The sequence below is a fragment of the Mauremys mutica genome, chromosome 6 (assembly GCF_020497125.1).
Source record: "Mauremys mutica isolate MM-2020 ecotype Southern chromosome 6, ASM2049712v1, whole genome shotgun sequence".
NCBI classification, from domain to species: domain Eukaryota; kingdom Metazoa; phylum Chordata; order Testudines; family Geoemydidae; genus Mauremys; species Mauremys mutica.
The window spans coordinates 76,303,752-76,331,113 of NC_059077.1; the positions used below are offsets into that span (position 1 = coordinate 76,303,752).

At 41.7% G+C, this 27,362-nt stretch overlaps 1 protein-coding gene across 6 annotated transcripts; it reads right to left on the bottom strand.

Moving 5' to 3' along the window:
* Window positions 1–10,592: 10,592 nt before the first annotated feature.
* C6H5orf63 (chromosome 6 C5orf63 homolog) lies at window positions 10,593–26,544 on the bottom strand. 6 transcript variants are annotated; one of them, XM_045022211.1, is made up of 5 exons: window positions 26,402–26,542; window positions 19,333–19,407; window positions 15,178–15,299; window positions 12,102–12,158; window positions 10,593–11,058 (listed from the first exon to the last, which is right to left on the bottom strand). In XM_045022211.1, exons 3-5 carry the CDS (start codon window positions 15,289–15,291, stop codon window positions 10,879–10,881), a joined length of 351 nt encoding a protein of 116 aa, XP_044878146.1. In that variant the 5' UTR covers window positions 15,292–15,299; window positions 19,333–19,407; window positions 26,402–26,542; the 3' UTR covers window positions 10,593–10,878. The 6 variants fall into 6 exon arrangements, with proteins under 6 accessions (XP_044878146.1, XP_044878143.1, XP_044878144.1 ...); XM_045022208.1 differs by lacking the exon at window positions 19,333–19,407 and having other exon boundaries at window positions 26,402–26,544; XM_045022209.1 differs by lacking the exons at window positions 19,333–19,407; window positions 26,402–26,542 and adding an exon at window positions 26,208–26,392.
* Between the last annotated feature and the right edge of the window lie 818 nt (window positions 26,545–27,362).

The following is a 27,362-nucleotide window of genomic DNA, read 5'->3' on the forward strand; positions in this document are numbered from 1 at the left end:
GTCGTCTTTATTCCAAACTGAAAAGTTCCAGTCTTATTAATCTCTCCTCATATGGCAGCTGTTCCATACCCCTAATAATTTTTGTTGCCCTTTTCTGAACCTTTTCCAATTCTAATATATCTTTTTTTTTTAGATGGGGTGACCACATCTACATGCAGTATTCAAGATGTGGGCATACCATGGATTTATACAGAGGCAATGATATTTTCTGTCTTATCTAGCCCTTTCTTAGTGATTCCCAACATTCTGTTCGCTTTTTTGACTGCTGATGCACATTGAGTGGATGTTTTCAGAGAACTATCCAAAATGACTCCAAGATCTCGTTCTTGAGTGGTACCAGCTAATTTAGACCCCATCATTTTATATGTATAGTTGGGGTTATGATGATTTCCAATGTGCATTACTTTGTATTTATCAACATTAAATTTCGTCTGCCATTTTATTACCTAGTCGCCCAGTTTTGAGAGATCTGTTTGTAGCTCTTTGCAGTCTGCCTGGGACTTAACTATCTTGAGTAGTTTTGTATCATCTGAAAATTTTGCCATCTCACTGTTTACCCCTTTTTCGAGATCATTTGTGAATACATTGAATAGAACTGGTCCTAGTACAGACCCCTGGGGGACATCACTATTTACCTCTCTCCATTCTGAAAACTGACCATTTATTCCTACCATTTGTTTCCTATTTTAATCAGTTACCAATCCATGAGAGGACCTTCCCTCTTATCCCGTGGCAGCTTACTTTGCTTCAGAGCCTTTGGTGAGGGACCTTCTCAAAGGCTTTCTGAAAATCTAAATACACTACATCCACTGGATCCCCCTTGTCCACATGCTTGTTGACCCCCTAAAAGAATTCTAGTAGATTGGTGAGGCATGATTTCCATTTAGAAAAACCATGTTGAAGCTTCCCCAGCAAATTATGTTCATCTATGTGTCTGACAATTTTGTTCTTTACTATAGTTTCAACCAGTTTGTCTGATACTGAAGTCAGGCTTACCAGCCTGTAATTGCCAGGGTCACCTCTGGAGCCCTTTTTAAAAATTGGTGTCACATTAGTTATCCTCCAGACATACAGAAGATGATTTAAATGTTAGGTTACAGACTACAGTTAGTAGTCCTGCAATTTCACATTTGAATTCCCTCAGAATTGTTGGGTGAATACCTGGTGACTTATTACTGTTTAATTTATCAATTTGTTCCAAACCTTCCTCTAATGACACCTCAATCTGAGACAGTTCCTTAGATTTGTCATCTAAAAAGAATGGATCAGGTTTGGGAATCTCCCTCACGTCCTCAGCCATGAAGACCGATGCAAAGAATTAATTTAGTTTCTCCACAATGGCCTTATTGTCCTTGATCTTGTAACAACACTCAGTAATATCAGAGACGTAGCTTTTCCCAGTCTGATATGACCTGACCATCATTTGTTGTAGCTCAGTCACCTTGTCCTGCAGTGTTTCCTGTGATGGAAAGAATTTTAATTCTGCTATTTCTCCTATGCCAGCCCCCACCCTCTAATTTGAAATGTACCTCAGTCTTCCTGCCTGTACAGCCAGACAAGGGTGAAGCGGTTTTTTTTCCTCAGAGGAGAGATTAATAAGATTGGGACTTTTCAGCTTGGAAAAAGAAACGACTAAGGGGGGGGGATATGATAGAAGTCTATAAAATCGTGACTGGTGTGGAGAAAGTAAATAAGGAAGTGTTATTTACTCCTTCTCATAACGCAAGAACTAGGGGTCACTAAATGAAATTAATAGGCAGTAGATTTAAAACAAACAAAAGAAAGTATTTTTTTACACAACACACAGTCAACCTATGGAACTCTTTGCCAGAGGATGGTGTGAAGGCCAAAACTATAACAGGGTTCAAAAAAGAACTAGATAAATTAATGGAGGATAGGTCCATCAAAAGCTATTAGCCAGGATGGGCAGGGATGCAAAACCATGCTCTGAAGTGTCCCTAGCCTCTGTTTGCCAGAAGCTGGGAATGGGCGACTGGGGATTAATCACTTGATTACCTGTTCTGTTCATTTCCTCTGATGCACCTGGCATTGACCACTGTCTGAAGCCAGGATACTGGGTTAGATGGACCATTGGTCTGACCCAGTATGGCCGTTCTTATGTTCCTTTCTCTGGTAAGAGACTGAGTCCCAGGGTGAGAATAGGGAGAGTAGCAATGTTTTATCAGGTAAATGTGGAGTGTTTAGCATTATATCTCATAAATAAAATAAAGTCTTTGAAAGGAGAGGTTTTTTCCAAAATAAATGGATGAAAGTACTCTTTTTCATTAGCCAGCAGGGAAATCTACCTCTCTCAAATCTAGGAGGTCTGCGTGCTCAAACCCATGTTCCTTACATCCCCAACACTCCTATTTAAGTCAACAGACAGGCAGCTGCAGCAGCACAGGAGCCAGCAAACAGAGCTGTAAAAAGGGGAGTTGGGGGGGGGGGAGACCAAGAGGCAGGCATAGGAACAGACAAGCTAGGTGAAGGGAGTGTGGTGTTCTAGCAGTGTTTTGGTGCTTGTTGGGGGTTTGTTTTGCTGTGGGTGGTGGTGTGGTTTGTTTTGTTTCCCAGATTTACAGGATTTAGGTGGGAGGCCTATGACAGATACAGAGGCAGCAGTGGTAGTGACCCAAGCAGTGGAAGACACAATGAGGATGACTGGATGTGGAAGCTGCGGCATGTACGTGATCCTGGAGGGGGTACCTGAAAAGAGTTTTGTCTGCATGAAGTGCTGCCTTATAGAGCTGATGGAAGAAAAGATCTGAGGATTGGAGATGCAGGTGGAAACTCTGGTTGAGTTTAGAAGGGGGTTCGAGCAGATGATGGAGCAAAGACATGAGGCGGCTGAAGGGAAAAGCTCAGGCTTGCAGATGGAAACAGGACCAAAGAACTCTGAGGGGAGACTGCTGGGTGAGGCAAGTGGACAGTGGAAGCATGTGACTAAGAGAACCAGGCAGAGGAAAAGACGGGTCAATGAAGGAGAAATAGAGCTCAGGAACAGGTTTGCGGAGTTGGAAAATGAAGAAGGGGCACAGCAGGTGTTCGCTGAAGGTGAGAGAGCAAGGAAGAAGAGAAGAGCAGCTAGTCCTATAGGAAGAGGGGAAGAGTCAATGGAGATAACAGCACCAAATATGAGCCCCAGGAGGATACGGGATGGGTTGCAGAGGATTGCAAGGGTGAATAGGAATCGAGAGGACTTGCAGCCAGAGCGAACAGGGAGTAGACCGGAGAATCGCACAGTCGCTAGAAAAAGGCAGGTCTATGTGATTACTGAGAAAAATAGACAGGCCTGTAACCAGAGCTGATCCAGAGAACAGAAAGGTGTGCTGTCTGCCGGGTGCTAAGGTACGGGATATGGACCTGAGGCTGAAGAGGATCCTAATGGGAGTGGGAAAGAATACGCTGATTGTCCTTCATGTGGGAACGAATGATATGGCTAGATTCTCGCTGGAACGTATCAAGGGAGACTATGCCTGGCTGGGGAAGATGCTTAAGGAAACTGAGGCTCAGGTTATCTTCAGTGCAATTCTGCCTGTTCCTAGAGAAGGTGTGACAAGATTATGACGCTCAACAGATGGCTCCGGCAGTGGTGCTATAAGGAGGGCTTTGGGATTTTAAGAGGGCCACTGGGAGGCATTCATGGACACAGAACTGTTCTCTCGGGATGGACTTCACCTGAGTAGGGAAGGAAATAGACTTATATGATGAAGGCTGCCACAACTGATTAAGAGAGCTTTAAACTAGGAATTAGGGGGAGATGTCCAGGTAATCTCCACTCCGGATTTTAACATTGAGAAGGAAGAAAATGAGTAAGAAAGGATACAGCCGTGGGTAGGAGAATGGACATAAGGAGGAAGGGTAGTGTAGATACCAGTCTAATAGGTGATACTAGCAGTAGAATATCAATGCCTAATGGGGTAAAGAACATGAGTGAAGCCAAACAGCAAAAATTAAGATGTTTGTACACCAATACGAGGAGCCTAGGTAACAAAGGGGAGGAACTAGAGTTACTGGTGCAGGAAGTGAAACCAGATATTATAGGGATAACAGAAACATGGTGGAATAGTAGTCATGACTGGAGTACAGGTATTGAAGGCTATGTGCTGTTTAGGAAAGACAGAAATAAAGGCAAAGGTGGTGGAGTAGCATTGTATATCAATGATGAGGTAGACTGTAAAATAAGAAAGGATGGAATGGATAAGACAGAGTCTGTCTGGGCAAAAATCACATTGGGGAAGAAAGCTACTAGAGTCTACCCTGAGATAGTGCTTGGGGTGTGCTACAGACCACCGAGATCTGATTTGGATATGGATAGAGACCTTTTTTAATGTTTTTAATGAACTAAATACTAATGGGAATTGGGTGATCATGGGAGACTTTAACTTCCCAGTTATAGACTGGAGGACAAGTGCTAGTAATAATAATAGGGCTCAGATTTTCCTAGATGCAATAGCTGATGGATTCTTTCTCCAAGTAGTGAACAAGAAGGGATGCCATTTTAGATTTGGTTTTGGTGAGTAGTGAGGACCTCATAGAAGAAATGGTTGTAGGGGACAACCTTGGTTCGAGTGATCATGAGCTAATTCAGTTTAAACTAAATGGAAGCATAAACAAAAATAGATCTGTGACTAGGGTTTTTGATTTCAAAAGGGGTAACTAAAAAAAATTAAGGAAATTAGTTAGGGAAGTGGATTGGACTGAAGAACTTGGGGATCTAAAGGTGGAGGAGGCTCGGAATTACTTCAAGTCAGAGTTGCAGAAATTATCAAAAGCCTGCTTCCCAAGAAAGGGGAAAAAATTCATAGGCAGGCGTTGTAAACCAAGCTGGATGAGCATCTCAGAGAGGTGATTAAGAAAGAGCAGAAAGCCTACAAGGAGTGGAAGATGGGAGTGATCAGCAAGGAAAGCTACCTTATTGAGGTCAGAACATGTAGGGATAAAGTGAGAAAGGCCAAAAGCCATGTAGAGTTGGACCTTGCAAAGGGAATTAAAACCAATAGTAAAAGGTTCGATAGCCATATAAATAAGAAGAAAACAAAGAAAGAAGTGGGACTGCTAAACACTGAGGTTGGAGTGGAGGTTAAGAATAATCTAGGTATGGCCCAATATCTAAACAAATACTTTGCCTCAGTCTTTAATGAGGCTAATGAGAAGCTTAGGGTAATTTAATATAGGGAGGTATACCTATCTCATAGAACTGGAAGGGACCTCAAAAGGTCATTGAGTCCAGCCCCCTCTGCCTTCACTAGCAGGACCAAGAACTGATTTTGCCCCAGATCCCTAAGTAGCCCCCTCAAGGGCTGAGCTCACAACCCTGGATTTAGCAGATCAATGCTCAAACCACTGAGCTATCCCTCCCACATTAGGGATAATGGTAGGATTACAAATGGGAATGAGGATATGGAGGTAGATATTCCCACATCCAAAGTAGAAGCCAAACTTGAACAGCGTAATGGGACTAAATTGGGAGGCCCATATAATCTTCATCCAAGAATATTAAAGGAACTGGCACATGAAATTGCAAGCCCATTAGCAAGAATTTTTAATGAATCTGTAAACTCGGGGTTGTACCATATGACTGAAGAATGCTAACATAGTTCCTATCCTTAAGAATGGGAAAAAAAGTGATTCGCCTAACTCCAGGCCTGTTAGTTTGACATCTGTAGTATGAAAGGTCTTGGAAAAAAATTTGAAGGAGAAAATAGTTAAGGACATTGAGGTCAATGGTAATTGAGACGAAATACAACATGGTTTTACAAAAGGTAGATCGTGCCAAACCAACCTGATCTCCTTCTTTGAGAAGGTAACAGATTTTTTAGACAAAGGAAACGCAGTGGATCTAATTTACCTCGATTTCAGTAAGGCATTTGATACGGGTTCACATGGGGAATTATTAGCTAAATTGGAAAAGATGGGGATCAATATGAAAACTGAAAGGTGGATAAGGAACTGGTTAAAGGGGAGACTACAACGGGTTGTACTGAAAGGTGAACTGTCAGACTGGAGGGAGGTTACTAGTGGAGTTCTTCAGGGATCGGTTTTGGGACCAATCTTATTTAATCTTTTTATTACTGACCTTGGCACAAAAAGTGGGAATGTGCTAATAAAGTTTGCCGATGACACAAAGCTGGGAGGTACTGCCAATACAGAGAGGGACCAGGATATCATACAGGAAGATCTGGATGCCTTGTAAACTGGAGTAAAAGTAATAGGATGAAATTTAATAGTGAAAAGTGCAAGGTCATGCATTTAGGGATTAATAACAAGAATTTTTGTTATAAACTGGGGATGCATCAGTTGGAAGTAACAGAGGAGAAGGACCTCGGAGTATTGGTTGATCACAGGATGTCTATGAGCCGCCAATGTGATATGGGCGTGAAAAAAGCTAATGTGGTCATGGGATGCATCAGGCAAGGTATTTCCAGTAGAGATAAGGAGGCACTGTTGAGACTTCATCTGGAATAGTGTGTGCAGTTCTGGTCTCCCATGTTTAAGAAGGATGAATTCAAACTGGAACAGGTACAGAGAAGGGCTACTAGGATGATCAGAGGAATGGAAAACCTGTCATATGAAAGAAGACTCAAAGAGCTTGGCTTGTTTTGCCTAACCAAAAGAAGGCCAAGTGGAGATATTTATTCCTCTGATATATTTATAGAGAGCAATCATACAAGGGAGGGAAAGGAATTATTTAAGTTCAGTACCAATGTGGATACAAGAACAAATGGATATAAACTGGCCATCAGGAAGTTTAGACTTGAAATTAGACGAAGGTTTCTAAACATCAGAGGAGTGAAGTTCTGGAACAGCCTTCCAAGAGTAGTAGTGGGGGCAAAAGACATATCTGGCTTCAAGACTAAGCTTCAAAAGTTTGGGCTCCAATGTGGGGACCTGACTTGGTTTCCCTCTAAACTAAAATCCTAGTTTAGATCTAGTAAGCTGCCACCACTCAATCAGATGTGGCTTGAGACACAGTCCTTCCCCAAAATCCTAGGGGATTCCAAGAGCCCCAAATCCATGGAGTTCTTACACCCAGGAGAAATAAACCATTCCCCCTGCTTCCTCCCCCCTCCCTTTTCCTAGGAGAGATACCAGGATCTAACTACAGAGGGATACCTCCCCCTTCTCTTTCCCTGAGAATCCACCCAAGGAAAGACCAAACAAGTCCTTAATAGAAAAGAAAAGAATTTATTAAAGAATAAAAAGAAAGTAACTTGTCTCTGTAATCCAAGATAGAACCATACAGGGTCTAAATTTATCAATCTCTGGAGAGAATCCCCCCTCCTTTCTTTCTCAGTAAAAGCAATATCAGCAAACAGGAATAAAGAATTTCCTTTAGCAAAACACACAATTGCAAATGTAGAAATCAAATTATAAGACTAATTTGCCTTTCTAATTAATACTCACTATTAAATAGTAGAAACTACTCCAGGAGAACTTGGAGACATGACTGACCTCTCTTAGATCCAAAGAGAGCTCTCACAAAGAACACAGACAAAGGCTTCCCTCTACAGAGATTTGAAATTATCTCATCTCTGATTGGTCCTTTGGTCAGGTGGTCACCAGGTACTACATGTTAACCCTTTACAGGTAAAACAGACTTTAACCCTTAACTATCTGTTTATGACAAGAGGTAAATATGCCCAATGGCCTGTGATGGGATGTTAGATGGGGTGGGATCTGAGTTACTACAGAGAATTCTTTCCTGGGTGTCTGGCTGGTGAGCCTTGCCCACATGCTCAGGGTTTAGCTGATCGCCATATTTGGGGTTGAGAAGGAATTTTCCTCCAGGGCAAATTGGCAGAGGCCCTGGGTTTTTTTTGCCTTCCTCTGCAGCATGGGGTATGGGTCACTTGCTGGAAGATTCTCTGTACCTTGAAGTCTTTAAACCAGGATTTGAGGACTTCAGTGGCTCAGACATAAGTTTGATACAGGAGTGGGTGGGTGAGATTCTGTGACCTGTGTTTTGAAGGTCAGACTAGATGATCATAATGGTCCCTTCTGACCTTAAAGTCTATGATTCTATTAACAGAAATTTAGTATGGGAAAGCACAAGGAATGCAGAATCAGCTCTGATCCTGCCTAGGGGGAAAGGTTGGAGAGAGGCAACCTCTTATTAGGCTAGACTGATTTTATTTTAGGAAGTCAATTTGGTTGATCATTGTGAAGCTTCCATCTCCTCAGTACAAGTTAGCCCCAAGATAAGAATTTCATTTGTGATCCATGGAAATAATGCTACTATAAAACTTGTTACTTAGTATTTTAATGTGAATGCTATTAGAAAAATACCAGGTGTAGTTAACAACAAAACTCCCCACCCTCAGTGTTAATGAATAAGGCATGGACAAATCATTATCTTCTGACCTGATCAGAAAGGTTTACTTTTGCTCCTGAGATTTCCCACACAGAAGATATCATAAAAACAAGGGGAAATACTGCTATCTCAGGGATAGTTATGACTTGTTGACTATTCCAAGCTCTGCCACTGACTAATCTTGTGATACAGGGCAAATCTCATAACTTCTCTATGCCGTCTGTAAAATAGGGGTAACAATGCTTTGTCTTTGTGAAATGCTTTGAAATCTACTAATGAAATGCACTATACAAGTGCTGCTATTTTATCACAAAAAATTAGTAGGGAAAAACTCTGGCTCTGTGAAATTTTTCTATATTATGGAAAGGAGCCAGTTAGCACTTGTGTGCTGACATAGAGGCAATTCAGACCCATGTTTTAAAGGCACCCCCTCAATATGCTTCTTTAAGGGGTAGCCTAAATGTTATAAAGTCTCCCTGGCCTTGCACAAATACAAGGAAATTACTTCCCTTCTGAGAACACCCCCTCGGTGGTTGAATATGACTATTGGTGAGGCAGATCTGTTTTTCAACATCCAGTGCAGGAAGGGTGCTTTGATACAATGGGTGTTGAAACCAGTTGTGGATTTGGTTGGTTGGTGCTGGGGTGTGTGTTAAGACACAATGCCTTTAATTTGGTCCTGGTGCAATCATTTACACCTGTGCAAAGTTCTGATGTGCTCATATTTTCCATACCCTTTGTACTTGCTTTGCACAGGTGTAAGTGGTCACGCCACGGGCAAGATAGCTGAGAATCAAGGCCAAGGAAGTGGCAAAGTGGACCTAAGAATAAAAAGGGGAAGAAGTAGTTTATCAAAGGCCAGGGTGATAGGGTGTTATACAGATGCAACAGCTGGGTATACTCTCAGACTCATGAGGTAACAAGCCCTTCTGTTACCTTCTATGTCAAATGGCTAATCTGAGTTGTTGAGGGAGAACTTTTCAAAACAAGCCTACACAATTGGGTTAAGTTGATGTTTTTACTGTGGGTTTTTGTTAATTGAAATATAGTTTGTTATATTCCTGCCTCTTTCATTAATGATGCTCACCTTTCTGCAGGACTCAGAGAGGGCACAGGTTTCTGAAGTTCTGTGACTCTGAAAACTAGTGTGAAATTCTGTAGTGAATGCTTGATCTTAATTTGGTAAGTCTGTCTGGTGTTTAGTGTGTGTCCCCGTGTTTGGAATTTTCTAAGGATTGAGAATGAAGATGATCCACCTTTTGATAGACAGGCTTCTTGTTTAATTTCCTAATTTTGGAAAGTGCTCAGATATAACAGTGCTGAAGAGAACAGAAATGTAGTAATTGCGTTACTTTTGTTTGGACAAATTGATTAAATAGACTGAAAAAAGTCACTTTTCCAGTACTATATAGTTAGTACTATACACTGTTCAGCCTAAAGGACAACAGTTAACTTTCTCAATTCATCCTCCTCCTTAAGTATATTTAAGGAGTTCCATCTACCCACATTATTCTTTTCTGCTCTGTGATGCAAAAATGCACTAGCAGAAACTTGCCAGTCACTAAATTAAGATACAGTGAAGTCACAGATGGGACTAAAATGTCATTTTTTTCTGTGTTCTGTCAGAGAACGTAAGGGCCAGTCTACACTACCGAAAAGACTATTAACCCTAAATCCAAGTACTATTCCTATAATACGATTAGAGAATCATGTTTTCTGTGCCCCCTGGCAAATTAAGAAAAAGCCCTAGTGTGACGGGGGCATCCCTAATTGTGGCAGAGAACCGCGTGCTAGCATGTTTTCTTTTTAATAGTGTAGCCTGAGCCTAAGGGAGAAGCTACCTTATCTCATGCCAGCAGATTTGCAAGGAAACTCTTAGGGTGTTTTAATTCCAGAGAGTAAAATGAAGATGGCAGCTAGCACAGAAAGGCATGTTTGCAGTGTTAAATCTTGTTTCAAGGAGAAATTGGGCCCTCTTGGTTCAATTTAACTTTCACTTATACTTTTACTTGAGTACTAAAGAGCTCAAATCTCCCTGTTCAACATAAGCGGACATTTTAGGCTTAAGTGTAACATGTTCATCCCATTTAAAAAAAAAAAAACCACTCAGTTTTCATGGGTGAATAACAACTAAATCCAGGTGTCTAAAAGGTATGATTCTATGAAAAGTATTAGTTTGATTTTTTTTTATCCCCCTCCCCACTTAAATAGCTCTCCTCTACTTCAAAATGAGCATTTGGGATGCACTGTGAAAGTTTTACAGAAAAAGCTTCATACAGACATAACAAACATTTCTTTATTGTCAGTGCAGGGTGTATTAATGATCTGAAAGTGCATTTCATTTTATCTGCTGCTGTGGAATAGCACTTACTCTCCCATTGAAAAACAAAACCATCTAGGATAACAGATGAAGATGAGTTGCTATTCAGTCAGATGGCCTTCATCATTACTACAAAATGGAATATAAATCAAATAACTAAAATGTGGTTTGATAATGTATGCAACAGTTTCAAACCATTTGTTCAAAATCCCTTCAATCCAGTCTCAGAATAGCTGCATTTCCTTCATTGGTTTTCATCATTTTGAAACTCTAGCTTCACAAGCTGGTTCTCAAATTTTTTAACATCTACCCGATGCTTCATTAGGAACTGCCCATTTAAATGGAAGACAGGTATGTCATACTTATATTTGTCATACCACACTGCATTCTCTGGAAGGGTGATATCCACTTCCTGCAAAATAAACTTTGAAAGAAAAGAACTAAATGTTAAACGTTTTATAACACTGGACACTTTAAAAAAAATAGCTGCTGTCTTTCATCACATTTCAGATTTACTTTAGCAAAATGGGTCACATTTTCAGCAGGCCTCTATATTTGCTCTGGCATGGAAACACAGATTTTGCAGGCAGAAAATGGATGTAGCCACAAACTTTGCTTCTGTACTTCCAACGACCATCTGAATGTTTAGCCCAGCATGGTTCCCTGGATTCCCAGTGAGAAACTGTACCACACATGATCTTAGTCATTTTCTTTCTGCAGGTGGGTTGACAGGCATTTTCTGTTTTTGCTGATGGGTGCAGCATTTCTTTATGTCTACTACTGCTGGCACCACTTGCTCTAAATTCAAGCAACTGTGGTTCAAAAACTGATCAAAGTGCACTACAGGCAGTTGACAGAATATTAGTTGGGGGAGGATGGTGGGCAAGTACTCTCAAGTGACACAAGGCAAAGGATATTTGATGGATCTGCCTCAACAGTATTGCTGCAAACTGCATTATAAACCTGAGATATATGTATATTCTAGTACAGTGGATCTCAAACTTTTGTACTAATGACTCCTTTCACCTAGCAAGCCTCTGAGTGCGACCCCCCCCTTATAAATTAAAAACTTTAAAAATATATATTTAACACCATTATAAATGCTGGATGCAAAGCAGGCTTCAGGATGGAGGCTGACAGCTCACGACCCCCCACATAATAACCCCATGACCGCCTGAGGGGTCCCAACCCTCAGTTTGAGAACCCCTATTATGGTAGCAAAAGCTTTTTAAATAGCTGCAACATTGTATTCATTGGTTTAGTTTGCTAACATTTACATCAGCCACAGAGTCTGAAAAAACTTTTGAATAATGAGTTTTAGGAAATCAGTGCTAAAACTTTCTTGAAGAGGTTGCCCATAACAGACTAATGGATGCTAATAAAATCAAGCGATTTTTCTTTTACAAAGAAAAGGTCCCATAGAAACTATTCTTTCTATATAATATACACAGTATTGTATTTCATTACCCTGTTTTTATATGGCTCAAGCACTTCTTTTGCTTCATCACACAGAGGGCACGGGTTCTAAAGGAAAATATGCAGATCATCTTAAAAGAATGAGACATGCAGATTATTCTGTTAACTTGTTTCTAGGTATGTTACATGCTATCATTACTCCAAATGCTGGTTCTCTCCTCACTGCTGCATCACTTTCAAAATCTCACTTTAATCTGCACAGCATAGATTGCAAGAGTGTAAATTCTTTTTTATATAAGTAATAAAAAGGAAATCTCCCTTTTTATCCAGTCAACACCTCTAAGATTTTTGACTCTACCTTTAATTTGTGACCACAAAAAAAATATTTTTGAAATGTTGCAAGTTCTAAAAGCTGACACAGCTGCATGGTTCTGAAGGCAAGTTATAGGATAGTCATAGGGTTGATTTCTACAGTCACTTCCCCAATGTATATCTGGAAAACTTTATTGACTTCCCTGGAGTCACTCCAAATATACATCAGTGTACATTATTTGGCATATAGTAATTTAACACAAAATATAGTCAGGAAAAACATGATGGTTCTGTCTTTGCCATGAAGTACTGTTCACAGATGGAAAATGTCTGCATCCCTTTCCTCCCTCCCCAAAGCTTTCTTAGGGTATGTCTAGCCTCTGCACACCTTTTGCTGTGTAGTCTACCAGAGCTAGATTGAATTCAGCTTGTGTGAGTAACAGCAGTGAAGACAATGCAGTATAGGCTTCAGCGCAGATAATACAAGTGCAGCATGGACTCTACCTAGATACACACTTGGGTCACTTGCCTGTGCTGTGCTCTCTTCACTGCTGTGGATTAAGAGTTCAATTATTTTGATTGAACAACAGTTAAATAAACCAAGCCTTGTACTGAAATAAGTAAAGGTTTGGATCTAAAACTATCTAGCTATTTCATTTCCAGCCTGTGTGTGCGGACAAGTGCTAAGTAACAAAGCAAGTCATGGCACTTTACTCCTTTAATAAAGCCAGCATTGAGTTCCAATGGGAACCATGCCCAGCAAATAATTCTGTGCTCTGACTAGCCAAGAGTCTCTGCAAACAGACTTTAAACTGCTTTAATGGGACATTCAGCAGCTTGCATATATGTTCGATTGCCCTGGCTGCAAACAGAATTTGAATTTAATACAGAAGAGAGATCCAGATGTGCTGGGCAACAGAAGAGGCTGAAAGGAGTTTTTATTTATACAATACATTCTCACTTATGCTGAGCCTCATTCATACTTACTCCTGTCCTTACTTAAAAAACAAAAACATGAGCCTGGGGTGAATGGGGATAAACTGAGAGCACAAATTGGTCTATTAAAAGCAGCCTGCAGTTTAGTGAGATCTTGTTTTGTAAATGCCAGTGATATGACACGTTCTGTGAGACGTGAAAAGTACTTTACCTTAAGCATGTATTCAACAAAAGAGGCCACTTTAAAAAACGGTTTCAACTTTGCTATCAGAAATTTGGTCACAGAATTTCAAATTGCTAATGAGTATGTATGCACAATAATCATGCAAAAGAGCTTTTTCCAATTATTAATCTCTAAAATGAATGCCAATACTACCTACGTTATTGCCCTTTGGATTATGAAAAAGCACAGTGCTGGATCAGATGGCAGAGACAGAGCTGGGACTTTAAAGTATGTTTCCTCTCATAACACACATTCCACTGATTAAGAAACAAGTGCTGACTTTTCTTTTTCTAGAAAGTCTGCACTTTTATAATATAATTTCACTTTTTTCCAGGTTGGGTAGGAAAAAACCAAACATTACTCGATGAGGGAGCCTCTCCAGTCTCATCTTCTCTCAGCAAATTCACACTTTTTTCATTTTATTTAAAATTCACAACAGTTTGCATTTACATAGAAACTTTCATCTTTGAGCATTTTGCAATCTGTATACGTGCACCAGTATCGGACTCCTGAGTAATCTCAGGACCTATATGTAAATCCGTGGTAGAGATCATCCTTGAATCGAGGGATCGCCAATCAAAATCAATAAATAACATGCTACAAAAACAATGTGCAGAAGGTAAAATTTTAGCCAAAAGCACCAAATGAAACTCCTTCCTATGAAAAGTGAAGTAGGATCATTAATACTTCTGCAAAGAACACAGGATCTCAGTTAAGGTTCTACATTGAAATGTGAGACTGTATACAAATAGCCCCCATTCCTGCTTAACTGATGTGCTTGCTGGGTGCATTCAGAGTCCTATCTGCTCAATCTTCAGACAAAAACTACTTATTGTCTACTTACCCTGTTAACACCGCAGAGCCACCAAAACAAAGAGGGAATGGTTGGATTTTATTTCTCCTGGTGCATCATTGATAGAACTAATGTTAAACCTTTCTAGCCCCACTGACACGATTTTGCCCAGGTGTCATTGAGGGCCTAATTGGCCATCAACACTTCTGTTAGGATAGTGATATATGATAAATAAGTAACTCACCTTTATCTTCCAATCTCAGGTCAAGCCACTTATGGTGTACTCTATGCAGTAGCTGGGAGGGTGCTTCCCAGTATGGGCAGGCACTTGTTCTAGCTCTATTCGAACTCATGTGCTAAAGATAGTGTGGCCGTGACAGCACCGGCAGTAGCTCGGGCTACCCATCCAAATATGTACGTGGGGGTTGGGCATGATTGTACTTGGGTAGCTAGCCCAAGCAGCCTTCCATGCCACCATGGCCCCACTGTAATTTCAGCAAGCTAGCTTGAGCAGAGCCAACATGCCTGTCTGCCTATGCTGAGAAACACCCTCCCAGCTGCTGTGTAGACATGCTCTTAAAGAAAAGAACTTTTAACTTGTAAACTGGGTCCACAGGCTAAGGATTCACTGAGCCACAATAATCCTGCAGCTCCCTCTTGCCACTTCTATAGAGTCACAGAATAGAACCAAACTATAAGGTCTCACCCAAACGATGCCCACATAGTAAGCTGCACGGAACTAAATCTCTCTACCTCTAAAAGATGAAGGGCTGAGCCTTTCCGTCTGGGATCTATTGAACCTACAGTTCCTGGAAGGCTGATATTTAGGCCCTCCTGTCTGGCTTTACAAACTCATGTTTTACCTTGGTGAACAAAGTTAATACTGGTGTATTTGTAGTGGCTGCACATAGTCGTCTCCATAGTGGCCTAGAAGAATATTTTGCTAGCTGCTTTGCCGTACTCTCAAACCAAAGCATCTTTTATCCTGTTAAAACAAAAATCAGAAATTACATGCAGAGTACAGTTTAATTTTTCACTAAGCTATAGCTCAGAAAATCCAATAATAAGGCAGAAGTGGTGGTTCCATGGGAGTTCTGAAATACATACGCAAGCCAACCATTTTCACAACACTTCTGTGTTCACAGCCTCCACATATTAATCTTAAAAAAAAAAAAGTTTAGGATGCAGAAGCCATATTATCAATTTAATGTAATCCAAGAAGCTCTATTTAAAATTTAGATTTCATTTTCTTGCTGCAGTGCCTTTGCTAAATTCTCTAACACAAATGCTGACAAAAATACATTACAATGTTTCAACTAGACATATGCCAGTAAGAATTACACAATACTAACAGAATGCAAAGTGCTATGCTTTGAACCGCTGTAACCTTGCTGATTTGCTTGACACAAAATATTCTACTTACTCAAAATTATTCCATCAAACTAGTTCTGTGTCTAATCAGAATGTTAAAATAATGTTTCCTGCAGCAAGTAAAAAAACAACAACAAACTACAGACAAGATGATTTAACTTTAAGAGCATGCAAATTGTCTCGTTCTTTCTGCAAGAGCAAACTAATTGATGAATATGTTGATGGCTTTAGGGCCTGTTTGGTTGTGGTTTTTTAAGTGAAGTTAGTGCAGGTGCAGTATGCCATATTGGATACTGAAAACCTTCACCCATACAAGAGCATGAATAGCAATACTGCTTTCTCCGTATCAGCCTACCAATGAGTGTTAACCTTGGCTTCTAAGGATCACCTGTAGGATTGAGAGACTTCTTTATACTCCATGCCTATTCATTCTTTGGCCTCTGTGTTACGATTGTCAGCAAAGATGTCAATTCTGATGGTGGTTATTGTGGATATCTATTCATTAGAAACTGCACTAGGACCACCCACCCATTTTACATAGAGTCAAATCCTACTGTTCTTATTTGGACAAAATTTACATTGTTTTTTGCTAACTATAGATGACAACTTTATATTTCATTTGAATGTATTTGAAAGCTGTGTTAAGTGTGAGGCACAACACAGAGCAAAAGGAATACTGAGCTCTGTATGAAAAGCATATTCCAAGAACCCTATTAAATAGAACTGAGTTGAACTGTGCCCTGAACTTGGAGCATTAAAAGTGTAAAGTAGGGCTCAGTCAATGTGTTAGGTGAGTTAAGAAAAACATGAAGTCCAGCTTCTTAAAGCTAAAGGAGCAGTTATTTCAAAGAAGAAAAGACTTTACAGAGATGTAATTTGGCCAACAGACCCTCCCATCACACAAGAACAAAATAATATATTGGAAGAACTGTGAATCTGAACTTTATATTAACTTAGTTCATTTCCTTCCTTCCTAAATGAAAAACCATACCAATAGTGACCCATCATCCTGACTGCACTGTCTAGGACTTTTGTCTTTTTTTGGGAAGCAAGGTAAGAACAATTTGCCATGCTCCCAGGAGAGTCTTAAGCAGAACATGTGCCACAGATGAGTTATATCTGCTAAAAAGGGGAAGTTATGTCTAATGTACTAAGTCACAACCTTGCAAAAGTGGTTTATCTGCAACTTGATGGCCTACTTTCAGATACTGGAAAATAATTTGGACTTGTCACAAACACACAAAAAAAGGAGTTTGAAATGAAATACATTGTAATGCACAGGCTGTTGCGATTGTGTCCCACTACTTCTTCAGGATGGAATCAGCTGCTCAACTGTGTGTCATATGCTCTATACTGCTAACAGACATTCTCCTGTAATTCAGCTGGCAAGGTTTTCTGGAGCAGGAGGATCTGAGTTGTATCCTTGTTCTCACCATGAAGTTCCAGGTGAATGTGATACACAAGACAGTGCCATTAGTGTTGACTAGAAGTCCTTAGGCAGTGTGATGGGGTGTTTATCCTACACCAGCACCAAAAGGAAGCTGAGAAGGACCAATTAGTGTGATAGATCACACATGAGGGGTTCAGGCTGAAGAAGCAACCCCTGATTGGTGGAAGAAGCTCAGCTGAACAGGTGTGGGCTGGGCTAGTATGAACTCAGGAAGCTGGCAACAGAAAAGGCTTCAGCCAGGAAGTCTGCAGTCACTCTCTGTGTACTAGAGAGGAACCAGTAGGAACCTAACCCTGAGAGAAGGGTGGACCCAGGAGAGAGAAGGGTGAAGAGGAAAAGAAAGGCACTGGAATCTTTGTAGAAAAGAGAGGAGGCAAAGCCAAAATCAGATTCCTGTGGCTCTTCTCCCCTAACTCCTGCATTCCTGCCCCACCCCGTTTTGCACTGTCCACACCGGCACTATGTCAGCAGGAGACGCTCATGTCTTCACCAGACGTGCTACAGCTGCATCAGTGGAGCTGCGCTGATGTATCACTGTAGTGCACACTTGCCCTGAATAGTATCTGGATTCCATAATGTGACCAAGCAGCTCCCTTTTTTTGTGGGTGTTGGTCTGCTACCTCCAGCGGTGGCACATAGCTCCCTAGGAACTAGCTGTGCAGCCCATCCTCCTCCTGGTCTTCCCACCAGCTGCAGCACTGTGATCAGCTCCCCTGCTGCAAAGTGCAGCCCCTGCTGGAGCCACTCCGCACTTTCCCAAGCCTTGCAGTTTGGATGGGCAATGCCTCTCTGCCTCCCCGAACTATGTCCATCTTAAAAAGGGGGCATGGTCCCCTGACCTGCCTGATTCTGGTGCTGGTGGAAGAAAACCTGTGGGAGGCAGAGTAGGGAGCAGCAAGATTGAAAATTGATTAGCGCTTGGCTGCACATTGTAGGGTCCCTGGGCTGGAACCTGGAGTAGTGGGTGGGCCTGGGTTCCCTTACCAGCCACTGACAAAGTGGCAGATCTTGGGCAGCAGGTCCAGTGTGACTCTGTTTCCCCAGAAGGGGAATCTCCATAGTGACCTGGCTGGCTGAGTCACAAAAAAGAAGCTGCAACTCCTGGAGCGACAGAGGGGTTGCAGAGAGAGAAGAAAATGGAGGAGAGACCACAGAGGGAGGCACTGGACAACTATTCCCCAGGGCAGCTGGGAGGAGACACCACTGGCACTGAGTGAGTACCCCATGATAGGCAGCCACAAACTTGTTCTCATGAGCCATATGGCAATCTGTTTGTATGGGGTTTTACATAACTGAAGAGGTGAGCTTAGCAATGTGCAAATCTGATTGACAATAACTGACCTCAGCAGTCAGATTTAGGAATTTTTATGTCCACAACAGCAATGAAAGTCTACCTAAAGCTGGATATGTTTGGAATGATAAAATGCAGCATGTGGACCTACTTGCATCCAAGATAAAAATGTCAAATTAAATAGTTTGTATTAATTTTATAACTTGGCAAAATACTTCTGCTACCAACCCAACAGCCAAGCTTGTCATTAAAAATATTTAAATCTGCGTGTGTTTAAGTGAAACCAAGAAAGTATTTTCTGAGTTCAAGAATAGGTCTTCATTGACCAGAATTATTATTGATGCTAATGAATCACTACACTGCCAATTCCTCAAGCCTATGAGTTGTGGTTTCCATAACATCCAATGCACAAGTAGTAATATTAACTTATGTGCAATTCAAATATGAGTGAGCGTAAATGTCATTACTTATTAATAGATGCTAGACACAGCCAAAAATGCTAAGAAAATTCAGCCTTTACATTGCAAATCAAACTTGCATCCCACATGGCTTCCATGGAACTTACAGCCTTATAGCCTAAAGAAGAGCAGGAGCCCTGGACTCTGGCTTATTTGCTTGTGTGGTGTGAGATAGTGGGGCCCTACTCAGCAGTTATACTTATATAAATTGGAAGTAACTCCATTAAAGTCAATGATCCCAATTGTGGGCTGTGTTCCACCCATTCTATGCTGCTCTACTGCCACACAGCATCTCTAAAACCTAGATGGGGTTGGGGGAAGATGTCATCAGATGGTATAGAGCTGCCACAGCACAGAGGACTCCTGAAGTCCCTGGTTGCCAAAATAGTCCTTTAGGGAAGCTAATGCAGGTTACAATAGCTGCCCCAACCTGTGCTAGGGAACTGACCACAGCTCCTGAAGAACAGTTGAGGATCTGGCCCAGCGGAGGCTCTCTGTATTGGCTTCTGAGTTAATTCTCCTTCTGGTGAAATAAAACAAAGTTTTGGATAAAACCAAGTAATAGCTTATTGAATGTACTGAAGGATAGATGGGGATGTAAAGTCTAGTTCCTGTCAGCAGCAAACTAATAAAAGGTAAGTACCCCAGATATTATCATCAATCACTGGGCCATATATATTCTCACCAATTCACACAAGAATTCAGGTAACTCTTGGGCAACTCTACGGTATCGCTTAAGTCGATCTAACTTAAGTCATGCAGGAGTGTGAAACCCCCTCCCCACAAGCAACGCAAGTTTTGAACTGTCCACACCAGCACTATGTCGGCAGGAGACGCTCTTGTCTTCACCAAACGTGCTACAGCTGCATCGGTGCAGCTGCACTGATGTATCACTGTATTGCACACTTTCCCTGAATAGTATCTGGATTCCATAATGTGACCAAGCAGCTCCCTAAGCCTGGTCTGCACCATTGGTAGGTGGAATGCACTGGTTCCACTGATATGCAGAGTGCAAACGTCCAATCTGTATCGATCCTTCCCCTACTTCAGTTTACAAGAGGGAAAGGAAAATGTTGTGCATATGCCCCACAGATCCCACTCAACGTGGGAAAAACCTGTGGCATGTGGGATTTTGTGTGTGGGGGGGGTGGTGTTTAATGATGAAATTAAACTGCTAACAATTAGTGGAAAACCTTTCAGTACAGTCATTCTTGGAGCACTTTTTGACATTTAAAGATCCTTCTCAGGATCAGCAATACCTAAACAGGAAGCAAAGGAGCTTGCTAACGCCAAAATCCCGTTTTTCTCCATACTGTAAAGAGATGTTAATAACTTGACAAATATGATGTTTGGAAGATAAACTTGTCCTCTACTACATTCCAGAAAGAGAAATTGGACGAATCTATAAATAGTCTCCTCCAGCAAATAAATCCTAGTTTTCAGCATAAACTGTAATGCTGAAACTAACTTTAACTAGTTACTTAGCTGTTTATAAAGCTAAAGAAAAGATACACGTCTGACTTTTTTCAACTTATTTTTAATAATGACACTTTCTTAAATAATCTCAACTTCAAAACACTAATGTACTCTACCTCCATTGCTCTGACTGTATTGTACCCATAATTATGAATATATTTGGATCTGACTAGTAAGGTCCACTTTTTCATGATTCTCTGTGCATAGCCGAGTGCGCAGTTAATTACAGGAGTTGCATGTGCAGTTGCAGTGTTTGTGAATAATGTGTGCACATATAATGATTAAAATTTAAGACCGAGGATCCCGAGACACATTTGACAGAGCAACTGAGATTCCCTGGACAAATCACAAGTACCTTTATGCAAGGGACTGCACTGGTAACCTGTCAGGATCACGTAAACTATGTTAAATTTGAATAAAAGAGCAGATTGCAGCTGATCTAATCTAAATGTCAAATATGGATGCATGGCCAAAAAGAACAACCGTGGAAGTAGATAGGCAGAAACAGCCTGTCTTCACCTCTTTATTGCACACTAGCATAGCTGTTGGCACATTTCAGAAATCCATGGGCCACAGGCCAAACACTATTGCAGCTTTGTGTGCTTGTGACTGTTCTAGAAAACAGACCTACACAATGACTGTTACAGAAATTATGGTATAATGGTTACATACTTATTCTCCATTTGATCTTCAGCCTGGAAATCTAGATCCACATGCTGAATATGGTAAAAAGATCAGAAGTGGGGAAGAAGGGGCGCTATCTAAGCAGTGAGGTAAACATGCAGTCATTGAATGTAAGAAAACAGACTGGTGGCTCAGCTGGGTGCTGGATTAGAATAGCCTTTCTTCTGGAGTTCCTCATTCACACCTAGCTCTGGTCACAAAGGAAAATGAATTTGCTGTTAATCTGGTCCCTTTTACATGATATTTAACTTGTCAGATGCTGGTATGAAGGACAGTCCCTCAAGCAGAGACTAAAAGCAGTGCTGGGATGAGGAATCCCAGTGCCCAACAGTTGGAGTAAATGGGGGTACTGGTGGGATCCTCATAGGGTGCTGAGGGACCTTACGTAGGGGTTCTATCTTTTGTATGGTGTCTCAAATTGAAGTTGCTGCTGCTTTCTCTCTCTCTCTCTCTCTTTTGCTCCACAACAAAGTCTCTCTTGGCTATGGGAAGGGAAGGGAGAACTTCTTCTATACTCCCTTCCTCATCCCCAGTTCTAGATGCTTCTCCCTCCTACCCCCATGTTTTCTATTCTATTTGCATTAGCCTCCTCCATCCTAACTCCCTCCCCATCGTTGTTTTCCTTTTCTCTAGCCCCATTTTTGGGAACCTCCTTTTCTCATTTCTGGGGACTCTTCCTTTCTGAATCTCTCTGCCCAGCCTCTGCTACTGCTCAGTTTTCCAGACCAGCAGCTAAGCAAAATTTACACAATTTGGTCAGTTTTACTCCTATCTAACTTATTATGAACAGCATCAGTGAAACTTACCAGACTTATCAGGTTCACTTTGCTGATGCCTCTGCTCATGAAAGGAACTTGCCAACTGACCATTTGTGAGTACATATTTAAAGTCTTGCCAGTGATCCATTATTTGATCCCCAAATGATGTCTTGACTGGTAGTCTTGGCTCAAAATTTGCATGGTACTGGATTAACAGGGGTATTGCATGTTAGGCTTGGTAGAGTGCTCTTTCCTTTTCAGACAGAAGATTAATAAATAGTAGGGGTGGAGTATTTTTCCTGGAATTCTAAACAAGTTAAAAGATCCTAACCGTACTGCTGTTCATAAAGTCTTGAAGTACTACTTTTTCCAAGGGCACACAGCATACTTAAAAAAAATAAAAAGTTTTCAGAGAAAAACCAATTTTTCTTGTCAGAATTCATTCATTATAAGCATATTCTGTAACACCATTTTAATATTCACTTCAATGGGGGAATGTTACAAAATCTGTGCACACTGTTACAGAAAATGTTCTGAGAATAAACTATCAGCACAATCTCCCACATCTCTTCCCTCCTGCCCTTAATTATAATACTTTAAAAAAATGCTACAGTCCTACAGCACTCCATCCTAGGTGAGATTAAAGATATTATTTCATGGTAATGCACAGGGACCTATGTTTAGTTGCAGACAATGGAATTACACCCCTAAAAATATATTGAGTCAACATTCTTGACTTTGACCAGATATATATTACAAATTCAAAGCATACTGACATACAGTATATTGCTGTAATAGCTGTGAAACACAGCTGTCTTTCTGAAAGACATGCAATCTTGTATATAATAGCTAGTTATCATAAAGTAGGATTTATGAGTTTAAAAGCACATTTTAAACAGCTTCATTTGAGCTATCAAAGAAAACTCCAGAGTGAAGTGATCCATTCTCCTGCGGGGGGATTCCTAAAAAACTTTGTTTCCCATTGTCCTCCTTTCTTTTTGAAGATATTTTCTGAATTCTTCAATATCCTCTACAGATTGGAAGTCAGATTTTATTAGAAAAGTTTCTCAGTCACTGTTAATAACTTGGCTAGCAAATAATCTACATGGGTTTGAGGCTTATGCTTTCTGTTAAAGGAAAGCATAGGTTAAATATATAGACATGCCTAAATGCCTACTTTGCCATTTACAAATGACATTTACGCTACTTCTTGCTTAATCTGAATGTCCATTCCTATCACTTTGATTGCAATAAGTAGAGGATAAAGTTATCTAGAAGACCACTCAAGAGCACAATAAAAGCATATATAATGCACAGAAAGTCATAGAATTTCAGTAACCACTTCTGAACAATACTGATGAGTTTCAGTCATGGGTTTTATTTTCAGGGACAAATTTTGATAACTTATCCAAGTTCTGCACAGAACTGCAAGTCTACTTGTATATGCAACTCCCACAAATACACATTGAACAATGGATTGCCAAATGGCTAAACCTCTGTCTGCACACACACATTGCTTGAATGTGTGCAAAACCATGCCACACTCATCTTTGTGCCCATCAGTGGGCCTCTACTTCTTAAAATACTTGGCCTCCAGTGTCAGTCTTGCCTGAGGGCTGTGTTTTTTGTTTTTGTTTTTTGTTTTTTTTCCCCACTCCTTCAGAATTGTGATCTTCCTGTTGATCAAATGGTTCTCTCCCAGGGCCAGTGATCAAGTTATGTGACCATAGCTGCTGAAAATCAGAAATCAATTAAAGGCAGAAATTGTAGTACAGTATTGGGTAATCTAATTTTATATTTTAATACAAATTATTTGTTTTGTATGGACATTGACCAGTGAAGGTACTTTATATGCTTACATACAGAATATGTATAGTAGCTATCTTATTAGCAAAAACAGAAAGGTGGTTGTTTTATAACTAATGACAAGGGATTATAAGTGTGCTGGAAAAGGCTAAGATTTCTTTACGTTAATACTAAGTGTATTTGCAAACATCTAGATTATCAAAACTGTTATTGTATAAAATATTTATTTAACATTATTTGCAACATTAAAATGCATATTGTAGCATGTACAATTTCATTTACTGATATGCTATGTGCATCATCCTTAAATGAGGTTAGAACAAGTACTGGATTACAGAAAATGAATGCTGTTCTACTCTGAAAAACAAGTTTACCCGACAAACAAGTTGCTTGTGTGCATGTAGTTATCTGCTTATGTCTTTGGTAAAAATAAGGGCCAAGATTTCCCATTTAGGGCACAATGGTAAAATTGTATGCTGCTGGTATACAACAGAGCTCACCCCATGGCTGTCACTGGTGGAGCTGCACCAGTGCTAGACAACTATTGGGAGGATTTCTGATAATGTTTATGAATCAGTTTTCTCCTACCTCTCTAAACACTCCTTCAGTGTCTCCCCTCTGTTTGCTCTACACCTTATCTCTGGATAATCTCATCCACACACACAGTCACCTACCATCTCTGTGCAGATGATTTACAGATCTATCTTCTACTTCAGAACTGTCTCCTTTTGTCAGAACTAAAATCTTAGTCTGTCTCTCCCACATCCTCCTGGATATCCCTTTCTTGATCACCGTGGTCAACATCACCATTTTGGCCTATAACCTGGTGTCAACTTTGCCTCATACCTCTCTCTAAGTCAAGAACATAAGAATGGCCATACTGAGTCAGACCAAAGGCCCATCTAGCCCAGTATCCTGTCTACTGACAGTGGCCAAAGCCAGATGCCCCAGGGGGAGTGAACCCAACAGGCAAGGATCAAGAGATCTCTCTCCTGCCATCCAGGAGTCCTCATGCCCAGGCTATATCTAAGCATTGCAGATTCTTTCTACATAATATCCCTAGGATACAGCCTTTCTGATCCATCCACACAGCTAAATCACAGGCTCTCATCTTGTGTCTCAGTTATTGCAACATCCTTTTCTGCTTTGACAAATGCAATCTTAGCCTGCTCTTATCCAGTCAGAATGCTACTGCAAAGATGATTTTCCTAGCCTGTCACTTTGACCATGTCACCCCTCTCTTTGCAACCCTCCACGGGCTTCCCCCTTTTCTATCATATCAAATGTAAACATGACACCTTCCTTTCAAAGCCCTTTACAGACTATCCATAAGGCTGCGAGTCTGTCATGGAGTCTGTGACTTTCTGGACCTCTGTGACTTCTGCAGTTGTGATGCAGCTGGCCTCAGGGCTGAGCAGCTGGAGCAGGCCTGGGGCCAGCCGCACCAGCCACTGCTCAGGCAACCCCAGGCAGCTTGCCCCAGGGGATGCCGGAGCAGCCGCAGGGCCCCAGGCCACCCATCCCCCAAAGCAGCAGTGGCACCCTGGAGCCCCCCAAAGTAGCAGCAGCAGCACCCCAGAGCACCATCAGGGGTATTTATAGTAAAAGTCATGCACAGGTCACCAGCTGTGAATTTGTTTCTTGCCTGTGACCTGTCCACGACTTTTACTAAAAATACCCATGACTAAAACGTAGCCTTAACTGTCCCCACTCTACCTATCCACTCCCATTCAGCATTGAAAGGCCATCTCCTGTTTCCAACTGGCCCACCGTATTGGTCTCCATTGCTCACTTGTTTAATTTTCAAACAAGCACTTGCATTCTTTCTTCCATTACATGCCCTCATGCCAGTAAAGAACTCCCTACAAACATCCCCAACACTAACTCATTATCTTTTATCCTCCTCCTAAGCCAGCTGTAAACTCCCTTTTCCCATGATGCTTATGAAAGCTCCACAGGGGTTAAGATGCTTGAGTTCTGAGACCAAGGCCTGTAATACTGATTCCTTGAATTTCCCCAGCAGTCCCTCTGTATGCAGCTATCGGCTGCTGTCTTGTACTTAGATTGTAAGCTCCTGGGGGCAAGGACCCTCTTTGTGTTCTGTTTGTATAGTCCCTACCAGTAGGGTCTTGGTTCAAGACTGGGGCTCCGGGTGAGCAATACAACTAGCTCTGAATAATAAATTCTTAGTGGAAACAGGGTGTAGATGTGTCAGTCTTGGGGAGCCTATGAAATCAATGGTGGAAGGACAAAGCACCTCCAGACAGTCACTTCTGATTTTTTATTTATCACTTTGTGGCAGTTAATTAAACCAGGCCTGTTCTCTATGGGGAGAAGACTGTAAAACTGCACACGCATGTTGGTCACCGAGTCTGTGGTGGGTTTTCTTTGAAAAAGAAACCTCCCTGCCTTTTGTGGAGTCGTTTGTCAAATGCTCTTTTGCAGTGTCCGCTCTATAGCGTCACACCAGCCCCGGTCTATCGCTAGGTACGCCAAGAGGACCTCTCTTGCTCTCCCTGCGTGGGCCAGGCTCGGGGCGATTAAGTTTACACCGGATTTGTTCTGGGGCTATTCCACTGCCTCTTGCACCGACACCCACCCGCTTGTGCGGACTCCGCTGCGTGCCCTGGTCTCCGGCCCCAGCAGGAAAGCGGGCGCTGCTCACTTCAGCTGCGCTGCCGCTTCAAACCTGGTCCTCTTCTAGACAACCCAGCGCCTGGCCCCAAGCGAAGCGAAGCGAAGCAGGGGCACCGCGGAGCTGCTAACACACCAATCCCGCGCCGGGCAACTCACGCGGCTGCCGCTGCCCGGGGACGGAGCCTCCAGCTCGTGCGGCGCTGCCCGGCCCGGCTCTCCCCGCTCCAACAGCGGCGACTGCTCCGCCTCAGCACTTCCCCCGGGCACAGGAACGGACCAGCAGCAACTTCCTGACACTGCAGCTTGCACTGCGCCCACCGCCGCCTTTCGCGCTGTCCTCGGGAGTTTACGCTCAAATCTCCAGGCTCGCCCCGCCTCCTACCCTGTGCTAAGTTGTTGCTCCTTAAATAAGTTCTTTGCTCCGCTTTGTTTTCCTGCCCAGGGAAGGCTCCAGTCAGCTAATAAAATAAACAAAAAGAAAGTGTAACCTTCACTCTGCATGGATTATTTGAAAGCAACCCCTAAAGGTTTCCCCAAATAGTGCAGTGTCTGGGTCTATTATTTAAAAATAATGGTTGGACCATTTAAGATTTTTCTAAAGCAATTTTGTCAAAGTGTTGGCAATAGGGTGACCAGATAGCAAGCATGAAAAATCAGGACGGAGGGTGGGGGGTAATAGGAGCGCATATAAAAAAAAGCCCCAAATATCGGGACTGTCCCTATAAAATCGGGACATCTGGTCACCCTAGTTGGCAAGGCTGTATGGCAGTGCTAAGGACTGTTATTAAACTAATATTTCCACTTAGCTGTCAACATTTAGATCTCAGTCCTGCAAGCTGTCAGTGGGACTAGGTGATAGGCATGGGATCTGGCCACGTGGAGCAGCTTGGGGAATAGGGGCCTTGTTACAGGTAGAGCTAGTAGTGCAATCTATGATAAGGTGCTGTTTTCAGTTGCTTAGAATTCTGTCAAACTTTTAAGTGCTTCAAGGTGAAATTTTGCATGCTGGGTATCTGCCACAGGAAATGGTTGTTTTTAGAAAAATTCAGCAAAAACAGTTCAGCTATTTACGTTGCCTTGCCCATAACAAATTGTTAAAACTGTTACACTGAGAAGC

Bases quoted from the DNA above. Each gene is read 5' to 3' on its own strand.
- C6H5orf63 (XM_045022208.1), bottom strand. From the start codon at position 15,291: ATGCTTTGGTTTGAGAGTACGGCAAAGCAGCTAGCAAAATATTCTTCT. The intron at 12,159-15,177 runs GTAAAACATGAG...ATTTTCCTTTAG, and splicing joins TATTAACTTTGTTCACCAAG to AACCCGTGCCCTCTGTGTGA. The intron at 11,059-12,101 runs GTAATGAAATAC...TTTCTTTCAAAG, and splicing joins TTGAGCCATATAAAAACAGG to TTTATTTTGCAGGAAGTGGA.